This window comes from Oncorhynchus mykiss, chromosome 6, assembly GCF_013265735.2.
Source record: "Oncorhynchus mykiss isolate Arlee chromosome 6, USDA_OmykA_1.1, whole genome shotgun sequence".
Classification (NCBI taxonomy): domain Eukaryota; kingdom Metazoa; phylum Chordata; class Actinopteri; order Salmoniformes; family Salmonidae; genus Oncorhynchus; species Oncorhynchus mykiss.
Genome location: NC_048570.1, coordinates 28,325,972 through 28,339,231, shown reverse-complemented (window position 1 = coordinate 28,339,231; position 13,260 = coordinate 28,325,972). Strand labels below are relative to the sequence as shown.

The 13,260-nt window shown below is 42.3% G+C and overlaps 1 protein-coding gene across 2 annotated transcripts in view; it reads left to right on the top strand.

Moving 5' to 3' along the window:
* Window positions 1-13,260, top strand: part of LOC110525666 (glycerol-3-phosphate acyltransferase 4) — a 39,437-nt gene that overhangs the window by 13,518 nt on the left and 12,659 nt on the right. For both annotated transcript variants that reach the window (XM_021606002.2, XM_036979776.1), the window contains 4 exons: window positions 1,808-1,877; window positions 1,986-2,286; window positions 12,634-12,708; window positions 12,834-12,923. In XM_021606002.2, coding sequence (XP_021461677.1) covers window positions 1,808-1,877; window positions 1,986-2,286; window positions 12,634-12,708; window positions 12,834-12,923 — 536 coding nt within the window. The remainder of the gene's footprint in view (window positions 1-1,807; window positions 1,878-1,985; window positions 2,287-12,633; window positions 12,709-12,833; window positions 12,924-13,260) is intronic.

Below are 13,260 nucleotides of genomic sequence, written 5' to 3'. Positions count from 1 at the left end.
ATTATTTTAATTTAAGAAATCTATTCCCAAGTATTCCCACACATAATAGAGAGACACATGATCGTATACAAATGTAAGCAAGGTTTGAAAATATTATTTATGTTTTGGCTTCTGGCGGTCAATTTGTAGTCTACAAATGATTTATAATTAAGTTCCGGCCCCTCGATCATCCTCTCCAGAAAAAATTGTCCCGCGGCTGAATCCAGTTGATGATCTCTGATCTAGGGTATGGACAGGAACTTACTCTCCATGCTTAGTATATCAGATCTCATGCAGAGAAGGGTAATATTGCAAAGATATACCTGACTCTCTTGTATACCAGACTGATGACATAGCATCAGCAAGATTACATCAACTGCAGAGTAGAGAATGGACAAGGGAGCTTGGAACTCAATCTAGCCTATGCAGTGAGTATGTAGAGGTATCAAACACCAGCAATGTTTTTGCATAATCCTAATCATGTGCTACCACACCCCTCTGCCGTAATTGATGTGTTGGCCTTGCTTTTCCTTGTTCCAGTTTACTGACTCAACAGGATTGCTATGCTCCTCCTTTACTAGCCTACACCCAAACATACACATTGGTGTCCCTATAAGCTGCCCTTTAGTCTTATGATTCACATGTCATGGTATTTTGATGTCAGTAATGATTTTGTTGTAAACAACTGTAACATCTCCCGTCGGTGAACAGTGTTCTTTCAAAAGGCATAACGGTCAGTTTCAGTTTCTAAAGAGAACTGTGTCCGTCTGTAGCGCTGTTGACATTGGCCTTGCACCACGTAGTAGCAAAGATGCTTCGCCTCTACCTCTGTTGAAATGATCTTCTCCACAGGTGGTCAGTCTAGTAAATGTCCAGTCCTGTCAGAGGAATGTTGTGCAGCAGTTGATCAGATGAACCTCACCTACTGGCAAGGCCAGTTGCCTGGTAGAGCCTTTTAGAATGTGAACACCTTCTTTTCTTAGCATTTTTGTTAGCTAGGTGCTCTGAGCTACTTCCATTAGCCATTTGGCTCTCAGAACTGTATTGGAGTATCGTGGATGTATAAGATGGATGCTTGAGCAGATTGGAATGTTCTGGCAGCAGAATTCTGCTCTGTTGTCTGTCTGTCTTTATGAACATCAGGATCTTATAATGATGTAATGTGTTGTGTGAACTTGCTCAGTGCCTGGGGTTGAGTGAAGGTTGAGAACAGCAGATCCCCTCCCACTTCATCCTTCCTGTTCTGACTGTTATTGCCAAGGCATGGGGAACACTCTGTTCTTTTCCAGCCTCTTACTAGATTAGTATTTGTCTTAAGTGTGCACATACAGATACAATTTTCACATCTGCAGTGCGTTCAGCTTAGGTGACTGTTCTTTGAGGACTACATAAAACGAACAACAAATATGTGTCCCTCACAATATCTGTCTGCCTTGGAATTGTAACACCAGCTAATATCAATAACTTATCATCATAGTAGCGTTAACAGATTTGATGTTCTACTGTTTCAGTTTCTGAAATATAGGCCTATTGAAAATGGCACTTGTTGAGATAATGTCTGCAATTTATTGCAAGTCTTTATGAACTCAAGTGTTGTGGATAAAAGACAATGGACATATCTATATAGACCTAGCTGTCATTTTATTATCTAATCTGACAAACCAACATCATTTCTGTAATAAGGCATGAAGCTGTTTGTCATTTTATGACATTTTATTTGGTCAGTCTATTGTTTAGAATTTGATTATTGTCTGAATGAGCCAGAAAGTTTTTTTTCTCTGCAAAATGTAAGCTAACATCTGTCTACTTTAAATGACTCTGCTTGTAGTGGGCCACACATAGGATTGAAAGAGGAGCCAAGGACAACAACCATCTCTTGTACAAGCCTTACTCTAATGGTGAGTGACGGGCTCTGTGTATGAGTGTGTTGTTGTTGTTAATGAGTGTGTCTGATGGGTAAATTGGTAGTGGTTAACCATTTCTCATGTCTCCCCGGTGCATTTCAGCCATCATCGCCAAGGAGCCCACCTCCCTGGAGGAGGAGATAAAGGAGATCCGGCGCAGTGGCAGTAACCGGGACCTGGACCATGCCTCCGAGTTTGAGATGTCCGACATCTTCTACTTCTGCCGGCAAGGAGTTGAGAGCATCATGGACGACGAGGTGACCAAGAGGTTTTCTGCTGAGGAGCTGGAGTCATGGAACCTGCTGACCCGTAGCAACTACAACTTCCAGCACATCAGTCTGAGGCTGACTGTCCTGTGGGGGCTGGGGGTGGTGATCCGCTACGGCTTCCTTCTGCCTCTCAGGTAAGACCGGGTCAAGGTTAGGGGAAGGGATCAGACTGGTTGGTTCAGTAATAACACTCTCTGTTTTATGACATGTGTAACCAAAGATGTACAGGCTGACCTCAGAAACCTCTCCTTGTTTCTCCTAGAGAACATATGACACACTCTTATTATATCATGGGAATTCATTGTAATCTGTGTACAGTGCATTTGGAAAGTATTCAGACCCCTCGACATTTTCCACATTTTGTTACGTTACATCCTTGGTTAAATGTTTTTTTAACCTCATCAATCTACACACAATACCACAAAATGACAAAGCAAAAACAGGTTTTTAGAAATGTTTGCAGATTTATACAAAATTTAAAACAGAAATACCATATTTGTGACTGACCAGCTCGATTCGGTTTTATTCAGCAAAATTTGAAATGGTGTTTTTTACATTGGATAAAAGTAGAGACTCGGAGCATACACTACAGTTGAGGAATAATGGGAAAGTAATTTTGCTTTGAAAGTTGATAAACTTGTAACCTCACTTTTGAGAAAATGGCCCTTGAATGTTTTGGTACCTACAGGAGAGCTCTTCTTTGTCTACACCCATTCAGCATCGTTCACACCCTCTTAAACGCTTTAGCCCCACCCATCTCTTTAAATATTCACATATGAGGCTATGTACTAAACAACCAAAGACTTCAAGACACCTAGGTTGGTTTATACTACGGGTGTGTTCAAAAAATTAATCTGGAGTGCCAGTGTGCTCTGGGCTTTGATGTCGGATTCGCCGTTCGTAAATTCTGAGCATTTCGCTCTTGGGGCGTCCAGAGCGCACACTGGATGCTCTTGATGAAAAGTAGGGTTGATCCGAGCGTTCTGACCTAACAGCAACAGTCAAGCATTCAAGCTAACTGGCTAACGTTGGCTAGCTTGCTAGATACTTCTAGACACAAATAAGAGAACAGCTCACTCTGACCATTTTATTTGCCCTAGCAGAGCTGTTTAGGCTGTTTTTATGTTATCTGTTATCCGTTGGTGACTGCAACTGTGCTGCTGGCAACAATTTAATTACGCTTGTTTTAAAAAAAAAAGTACCAATTTCGTGGTATCGAGTTGGTAGTTAAAGTCTTGTCTCATCGAGAATCGTACTCGCTTTCCCTGAAACGCAACCCAACCAAGCTACACTGCTTCTTGACACAATGCCCACTTAACCCGGAAGCCAGCCGCACCAATGTGTCGGATGAAACAGCGTACACATGGCGACCGTGTCAGAGTGCACTGCGCCCGGCCCGCTACAGAAGTTGCTTGTGCGCGATGGGACAAGGAAATCCATGCTGGCCAAACCCTCCCCCAACTCGGATGACACTGGGCCAAATTCGCAACGCCTCATGGGTCTCCCGGTCGCGACACAGCCCGGGATTGAACCCGTAGACCGCTGCGCCACTCGGGAGGCTTGCCTGGTGGTTTTAATTAAAGTCATTGATTGGGGAGAGTCCTACCTGCCGCCCCATGGGTCTCCCGGTCGTGGCAGAGCCTGGACTCGAACCCAGAATCTCTAGTGGCACAGCCTTAGACCACTGCGCCACTCGGGAGGTCCCCTAAATACGCTTTTTTTGCCACGGTTTACTGACACAGGCCATATTCAACCGGTATTGAGCGTTTGTAAATGTGTCAGATATTCTGCGCTCTGGCACACTCAGACTAGAGTGCTCTGAAATCTGAGTAGATAGCTAGAATGAATTTACCAGCTACGTCTATCGACAGTTGTCGCAGTGACATCATAAACATTCTATGGAAATAGTTACTTGCATAGTGGAGTCTTTTTAGCTGACTAGCTAAACAATGAACCATAATTTCAACTCATAACGTTACTACCCTGCATGAATATGCAGGTAGCTAACCAATCAGGTTCAATGTTAGCTAGCTAACATTAGACTATAACTAGCAATGCAAATGGCTTTGCGATAAGAATAATATTACTAAACAGATCATACAAGTAACGTTAGCTAGCTAAACAGCCAGCTAACATTAGCTAGCTAGCTAACAGTACATTTTAACTTGAAATGAAAACGACTTTCTGACAAAATTAGAAACGTGTAATATCAGAAAATGGAGCTAGCTAGACTCTCTTACCCGTATACATGGATGGACGCTTCTCCCTCTGTCACGGATGCCATGGTTTCCCTTAGTTTGAAGATGTAATCCGGAGACAGGTGTTTTATACAACAGCCTTCTGGGTGTTCTCTTTTCGACTCTGTCTGCATATTTGCAATCAAACGCCAGAATTTTCTCAATTTCCTTAGCTACATAATTACATTGATTTCCAAACTCGGTCTTCCAGAAAGTGGAGAGCAAAACGTATGCAGTTCTACTATCTTTCAAAAAAGCAGTGTAAGAAAGGATTATCTACACATACTGACCAGCTCATATTATAAACAGAAGCATGCTTACATGGGAGACCAATCCAAACTAATCTCTCGGCATGACCAGACCACTCATTATCTCAGCCAATCATGGCTAGAGGTAATGTTGCTGTCTTTTTCCATGGCTAAACAAGCTAGGCTCGTAATTTAACCATTTTATTATTATTTACAGATGGCATACAAGTTTGTTATTAAGGCACATGAAGGTTCACATGTTCCAGAAGGCATTTCTGCCATTCCGTTCAAATTGTGCTCCTGTGATGTAGTGATGTGCGACATGCCTAGTTTCCTGAAACTAGTCACATTTACCTACATTTTCAGACCCTTTGCTATGAGATTCGAAATTGAGCTCACGTGCATCCTGTTGCCATTTATCATCCTTGAGATGTTTCTGCAACTTGATTAGGGCCCACCTGTGGTACATTCAATTGATTGGACATGATTTGGAAAGGCTGACACCTATCTATGTCAGGTCCCACAGTTGGCAGTGCATGTCAGAACAAAAACAAAGCCATGAGGTTGAAGGAATTGTATGTAGAGCTCCGAGACAGGATTGTGTCGAGACACAAATCTGAGGAAGGGTACCAAAACATTTCTGCAGCATTGAAGCTCCCCAAAAACACAGTGGCCTCCATCATTCTTAAATTGAAAAAGTTTGGAACCACCAAAACTCTTCCTAGAGCTGTCCGCTCGGCCAAACTGCGCAATCGGGGGAGAAGGGCCTTGGTCAGGGATTTGACCAAGAACCCGATGGTCACTCTGACAGAGCTCCAGAGTTTTTCTGCGGAGATGGGAGAGCCTTCCAGAAGAACAACCATCTCTGCAGCACTCCACAAATCAGGTGAGGGAAAGATGAATGGCGCAAAGTACAGAGAGATCCTTTATGAAAAGCGTCTCCAGAGGACTCAGGACCTCAGACTGGGGGTGACGGTTCACCTTCCAACAGGACAACGACCCTAAGCACACAGCCAAAACAATGCAGGAATGGCTTTGGGACAAGTCTCTGAATGTCCATGAGTGGCCCAGCCAGAGCCCGGACTTGAACCCGATCAAACATCTCTGGAGAGACCTGAAAATAGCTGTCCCATGCTTGCATTTGCAAGAAGTGAACATAGAGAGAAAAATCACTTTCCCATAAACAGCTGTTTTATATGAAAAACAATAAGCAATTGCCAAAGGTGCTTCAACAAAGTACTGAGTAAAATGTCTGAATACTTATGTAAATGTGATCGTTCAGTTTTTTTTTATGTGTTAAATTGTCTAAACCAGTTTTTGCTTTGTCATCATGGGATGTGTAGATTGATGAGTATATGAAAATATATATATTTCAGAATAAGGCTGTAACGCAACAAAATGTGCAAGAAGTCAAGGGGAATGAATACTTTCTGAATGCACTGTATGTACGTTTTCACTGCGTTCAGCTGAGAGGAAGCCATCACTTTCCATTAAGTATGGAGATATCCCCCCCAGGGCCAGGAGTGAGAGAGTTCGCTAGGCAGACAAAAGGGCAGTGACCCAGGACTAAACCAGTCTGGCCTGAGTCCAATCACCCATGAGCCAGCCAGGCCACCATTGTAGACCCAGACACACAGTCTCCCTCTCTATAGGCTACTAATAAGCCCCTGCTGCACACAGAGACTGAGCTGATGCACTTGGCCTCGCTGTCCCATGCTTGCAGTTGCAAGAAGTGAACATAAAGAGAAAAATCACTTTCCCATAAACCGCTGTTTTATATGAAAAACAATAAGCAACTTTCATTCTGATTGTATTTGTTTCAGATACAGCCATTTAGGGTTTGTTCTCATTGATGAGAATTAAGAAGAATTTTGATAGGTAGCGATTCTCAAGAGACATGTAAACTTCGGTATTTCTCACATCTCTAACACTACTTCTAGAGGTCTCATCCAACAGTTGACCCGCTGTAAGCAGGGAAGTGTTAACAGAATTGTCTCGTTAAGACCAACATTTATACAGCACAAATACTAATAGCAGAGCAATGTTTTTGAAACAGCAGAAATGTATAGACATTTTCATTATATTTGAGACTTGTTTTTATTGAGTTTTCACCTGAATCTGCACTAACAGCCTCTTACATTCTAAAAATGTTGCTGTATCTGTAAGAAATGGGAAGCACAACTGTGTTTTTCCCCACTTGGCTGCTCCAGGAAAGAAGTATGCAGCAAGACGCTGATCACCAGGGGAATTATCACCGTTTTCAAATCAAAATCAACGTATATTTGTCGCGTACACAGATTTGTGGATTTTATCACAGGTGCAGTGAAATGCTTATGTTTCTAGCTCCAACAGTGCAGTAATATCTATCAATACACACATTCTCCAAAAAGTAAAAAAAAAAAAAAAATGATTAAGCAATGTCAGAGTCCGGAATATAAATGTGTATATATAAATGGTGTGTATAGACAGTATATGAATAGAAAAGGTGTGTACATCAATAGTTATATAAGATGAGACATGAGACTAGAATAAAGTATATACATATAAAGTGGGCAAAACAGTAGGTAAACATTGCCAAAGTGATCCGTGTTCAATGTCTCTATATACGTACAGGGGGCAGCAGTCTCTTAAGGTGCAGGGCAGAGTACCGGGTGGTATCTGGCTAGTGATGGCTTTTCAACAGTCTGATTGCCTGGATATAGAAGCTGTTTTTCAGTCTCTCTGGCCCTTTGTTGTACCTGCCCTGTCTCCATCTGCTACATAGTAGCATGGTGAACAGGCCATTGCTCGGGTGGCTGAGGTCCTTGATGATCTTCTTGGACGTCCTATGACACTGGGTGCTGTAGATGTCCTGGAGGCAGCGTGCCCCCGATGATGTGTTGGGAGAGCCATGCGGTTGCGGGTGGTAGAGTTGCCCTGCAAGGCAGTGATGTAGCCCCTGGCACCACTCTGCCAAGGCACCAACCTCCTCCCTGTAGGCTGTCTCGTCATTGTTGGCTATTAGACCTACCACTGTTGTGTCGTCAGCAAACTTGATGATGGAGTTGGAGTCGTGCGTTGTCAACCAGTCATCAGTGAACAGGGAGTACAGGAGGGAGCTGAGCACACACTCCTGGGGGCACCCGTGTTGATATTCCTCTTGTCAAAGGTGGGATAGGGCAATTTTGCATTTACCTTATGGAATTACTTCCATATTGATAGCATTAAGCCTGGTTTGTTCGTATGTAACTTTAATACACTGAAACTGTACTTTTATATTCATATGAGAGGGGTAGATGTTCAATATGCTAACGTTACTTGCTAGCATAGCTAGCTAGCAGTGTTATTGTCTTGCAAGCTACATTTAGCTAATGCGTGTATAAACGAGAAAATAAACCCTTTAATTGTCTGCATATGCTTGTGAATTGTTGCATTATTCAAGAGCGTAATATGGTTTGGTTGCATTATTCAAGAGTGTAGCTAATATGTTTTAGAGCAGTTGCTCACGTAGTTTAATAATTTGCAAGCTTAGTGGCTACTGTAATGCTGATAATTAAAGTACATTTGGAGCTGCAGAGCAAGAATGTCACATTGCCAGACACAATGAAAGGTAAGGCAAAGATGTAATGTAAGATATTTAATGTAAAAGATGTAAATGTACGTCAATGAGAATAGCCTAGTAGGCTACAGTTTGTCCCATATGAAAAGTGTTGAGATTGCATTGCAAAGTATCTGGTCATAGTATCAAGTATTTTATGGCTTGACCATTGCCATGGAATTCCTGGTGATATCTCATAGGTGCCTCTTGTTGTTCCCACGGTAGTTTGTAAGTTTAGTCACTTTCATCTCACTGTCGTCATTTTGTGGTGAATCTCTAGAAAAATTTAGCTTTAGGCTAAGTAGCTCTGTCTAATGACTATTACATGGCAATAGCTTTTCATTTAAGCCCCCTAAAAGCATGCCCAACAGCTGTCATCTGGCTGTGGAGTGGGAAGAGGTAAAGGTGTCCTTTTACTTCTTTAGGACATCAGGGGTGAGTTCAGATTGTAATCTGGTTTATGCGTGGGGGGCAGGTAGGACTCTCCCCAATCAGTGACTTTAATTAAAACCACCAGGCAATCCTCCAGAGTGGCGCAACGGTCTGAGGCGTCAATACAGAGCCGGGTTCGATCCTGGGCTGTGTCACAGCTGGCCGCGACCAGGAGACCCATGAGGCGGTGCACATTTGTCCCAGTGTTGTCCGGGTTAGGGGAGGATTTGGCCGGCCGGGATGTCCTTGTCCCATCACGCTCTAGCGACTCCTGTGACGGGCTGGGCGCATGCATGCTGACACAATGGCCAGTTGTACGGTGTTTCCTCCGACACATTGGTGGGTTAAGCGAGCTGTGTGTCAAGAAGCAGTGCGGCTTGGCAGGGTCGTGTTTCAGAGAACGCATGGCTCTCGACCACCTCCTCTCCCAAGTCTGTACAGGAGTTGCAGCGATGGGACAAGACTGTAGCTACCAATTGGGGAGAAAAAGTGGTAAAGAAAATAAATAAACACCAGGCAGTGAGCCCCTACAACCACTGTGTTCTGAGTCTGTTAGCCTCGATCACCTCCTGCTTACACACTCACCTTTCCTCACATGCGATATGGAGCTAATGAGCTCTGCTAAATCCATATCTGCACCTTCTCCTCCAGCCCAGCCGTGTGTAGTTGGGATTCACCTGGATTAGACTTGCTGCCTGCCTGCCAGCTTTACCACACATGGCCACATGGTTCTTATTAATGAGAGTAGGCTTCACTTGGGTAATCAATACATTTATGTGTATCCAGAGAGAAAATCTGTGTCCAATTGACACCTACCGTTAGTAAGAGGGTAAATCCATTTTAATTCAATCACTTTTTGACAGCACCCTTTTTGATATGAACGAACCCTTCAATACATATTTTTACATTGTATAAGTGCTCAGAATGTGACCTTTTGGACCTGAATGTCAGACTATTCAATAAATAAAGATATATTATTTTGCATTCCCCAAATAATATGCATATCTTATATTCTTGGCATGAGTAGCAGGGAGTTGAAATTGGGCACGCTATTTATCCAAAAGTGAAAATGCTGCCCCTTATACCTTAAGAAGTTAAACAACATGGTCATTACTAGGGATGCACGATATATCGGTGAACATATCGGAATCGGCCGATATTAGCTAAAAATGCCAACATCGGTATCGGCCCGATATCTGGTTTAACGGCGATGTTAAAAACCGATGTCAAAGCTACTGTGCATACCTATATAACGTAGGTATGTGACGTAATGACGCCATGTAAAGTTTTGCGCTGCACGTACAACACAGCATTCCTAACCTAGCCCACACAATGTCTGCTATGTGGATCGAGCAGTCAACAAGTCGAGCAGTCATTTGAAAGAGTAAGAACATTTCAGCGAGACAACTCAAAGGAAAAAATCCATTAAAGCCAAGATAATGGAATTCATTGCCCTTGATAATCAACCATCCTCTGTCGTGGGTGATGTTGGCTTTCGCCGACTGGTCGACACACTACCAAGTGCGCTATTTTTCAGATGTTTCCCTACCCGAGTTGCATAGTAATAGCGTCACTGCTATTAGCTTCACGACATACATACTATGGAACGCTGTTTGGGTCTTTGCGTGTCAAAAAAGATACAGTAGCACTGTCGAAGCTGTACAAAAAAGTCTGCAAAGACTGGCCAGGAACGATGTGTTTGCAATACAGCGTTGGTAATAAAGCATAATTCGTTTGACCGCAACTTCTGGGGTAGCTAGATTTAGCTCGGTACCTAGCTAGCACCATTACAACCAGCCTGAAAACAGTGACCAGTAGAAACTGCAGTCATTTTCATTATTCTTAGCAATGATTTAGGAATCCTTGTAAGTATTAGCTAGGTTGCCACTTGTTGTTCGCCTATTGAAATTGAACTTCAGTTCATGAAAGTAAATAGCTAGCCAGCTACTTAACCCTGTTGCCCAGAGCTAACATTATAAGCAGCCAGCTAGCTTCATCTGGCTAGTGAGGCTCGACCGGACCGGGTTATGTGTTGTGAAGCTAGCCACAATAAGTATTAGGCACAATAGTTGACTTTGCGGTTAGCCTTCAAAATTAAAGTATGTCATTGACAGTGATGCAAATGAATACAAAAAGTAGAATTATGCCATACTTTTATTTTGAAGGCTAACCGCAAAGTCAACTATTGTGGGTAATCCTTTTTGTGGCTAGCTTCACATAGATGGGTCCGACCACCATTAACCAAATAAGTGCTGTCTTATAAATGAGGGTTATTTTAGATGACACCTAGCTATATAGCTAGCTAGCTAACTATAGCTACTGAAACAAATTGTCGTTTTGCTATGTTTTTGCTGAAGAACATTGTTTGCATCCATGAGCCAGCTAGCTTTTTTTTGTGACCAGCACTGTAGGTGCACGAGACAACTTTACCAGCATCATAGCATATGTATCGATGAATCATTGTGACATATGAAATACGAGTGATAGTGTAATCAATGTGTAATAACTACGTAAAAAAATAAACGTGTTAAATTATTATGTGACGTGCAGTCATATTCAGGTCCTGATTGGTCAACAAGCTTATCTGACACGTCAAATAGTGTTATTTGACTTGTATCTTTTTTGACACGCAAAGACCCAAACGGCATTCCATAGAAATCCTGGTTGAGAATGAAACGACTGAACAAATCAACAACGACACAGCACAGCACAGCAAGTAAGTGAAAGAAATAGGTTTTGATTATGTTTAACTGGTAATGGGGACATATGTAAATGCCAACAAAATAACCTTTCGGTTATTGTGGTGTGTGTGTGTCTGTGTAACCTTTATTTAACTAGGCAAGTCAGTTAAGAACAAATTCTTATTTACAATGACGGCCCGGACGACCCTGGGCCAATTGTGTGCTGCCCTATGGGACTCCCAATCATTACCGGTTGTGATACAGCCTGAATTTGAACCAAGGACTGTTGTTACGCCTCTTGCACTGAGATGCAGTGCCTTAGATATAATCTGAGGTTTTTCTGTTGTGCCCACAATCGGTTGAGACACAACATGCTCTTGAATACAGATCAGGTGTCATGTTTTGGCTGATAAATGTACTAAAATGGGAATAAAATAAAAATGTCTACTTTCAAATGGTACTACAATGATGGTTGGAGGTCCACATATCAAATAATGTGTGGACTGTTTTAAATGATACTGTCAATTCTCCATAGGAAACCTATTAAATAATATAAAGATAGATAATAGAATAAACATGACCATTTTAAGTTGGCATTTGACATTGGGGTGACCCGCGGCCATCTTTGTGGTAGTATTTAGAAGTTACAATTTTAATTCAATTTACATTTCAATGGTATACCAGCCAAATTGCAGTGGTCTGAAGGGATAGGTCCATTCTATGAATTATATTTCTATGATTTGAAATGACATCCACTGTATTCAAGAGCATGAACAAAAACCAACGATGATGTAAAGTAGGGTTTAAGCTACAACACATGGAATTTACGCGTTTTAGATAACTGACGTTGATGGTTAAAACGTTTCAGAGTTTGTATTTAAAAAAACGGTATTAAATTATAAGATAGTTTGACAACCCTGTTGTAAGCTTTTAAATTCTATAAAACTCAACCGTTAATATTTTCCAGTGATGAAGACATGGTATGGTCTCATGGTATGGTGGGGTATTCAAAATGGACCAACTTTGAGCATCTTTATCTCCTGGATGTTTTGGCATTGTGGTCCAAAAAGTATCTTTCTGAACACTTCTTCCATGGGCAAACTTGTATGGAAAGTTTTGTTTAAATCAAAAGGGATGCAATCAAAAAGTGATTGCATTCAAGAGTGGAAAGCACTGCCAGCTGTCGGTTTAGAAACCTTGAATAGGCCTATACTCTGTATGTTCTCTGATATGCACAGACGTCTATGATTAGACTGGGTTGTAATGGGCTGTGTTTGACTGGAGCTCTGTGTGTGTTCTCTGACAGGGTAACTCTTGCCTTCACCGGGGTGGGTCTTCTGGTCGTACTCACCTCCATCATCGGGTTTCTTCCAAATGGGAGGTAAGACAGGATTTCTCATAATTGTAACACTTTCCTTATTACCTGAGTAGTAACATTGTAATTAGGGTAGGAACAACATAGTAAGTGTTGAGACTCAGGCCCTGTTTTCTGTGGTTTTCCTGAAGGATGAAGAACTTCCTCAGTGAGCAGGTGCATCTGATGTGTTACCGGATCTGTGTAAGAGCTCTCACTGCCATCATCACCTACCACGACAGGTAAGCAGCAGAAACGACACTCAACACACAGAATATTCATGCAAAACACGTAGAAAGCATTATTAGGAACGACATGCACTATATACCTTGGTTGAAAGATGAACACTACTGGTCTGTGTACTAGAGCCCACATCAATAAATCAGTTTGAATTCTTGAGCAATGAGTGGAGTAGTCGCTGAGAGCCAGTAGCAATCTACATTCATGTCCACTGTGCTGAGCAGAGTCCGCTTAGGTGAAGTTCAAAAGCCTGTAGCCACGACCGCCCGGCGCCCACACACACAAAGCAAGGGCTGCTCCAACAAGGCCATCTCATTCCATTTAGGTCTGGGGTAGAGT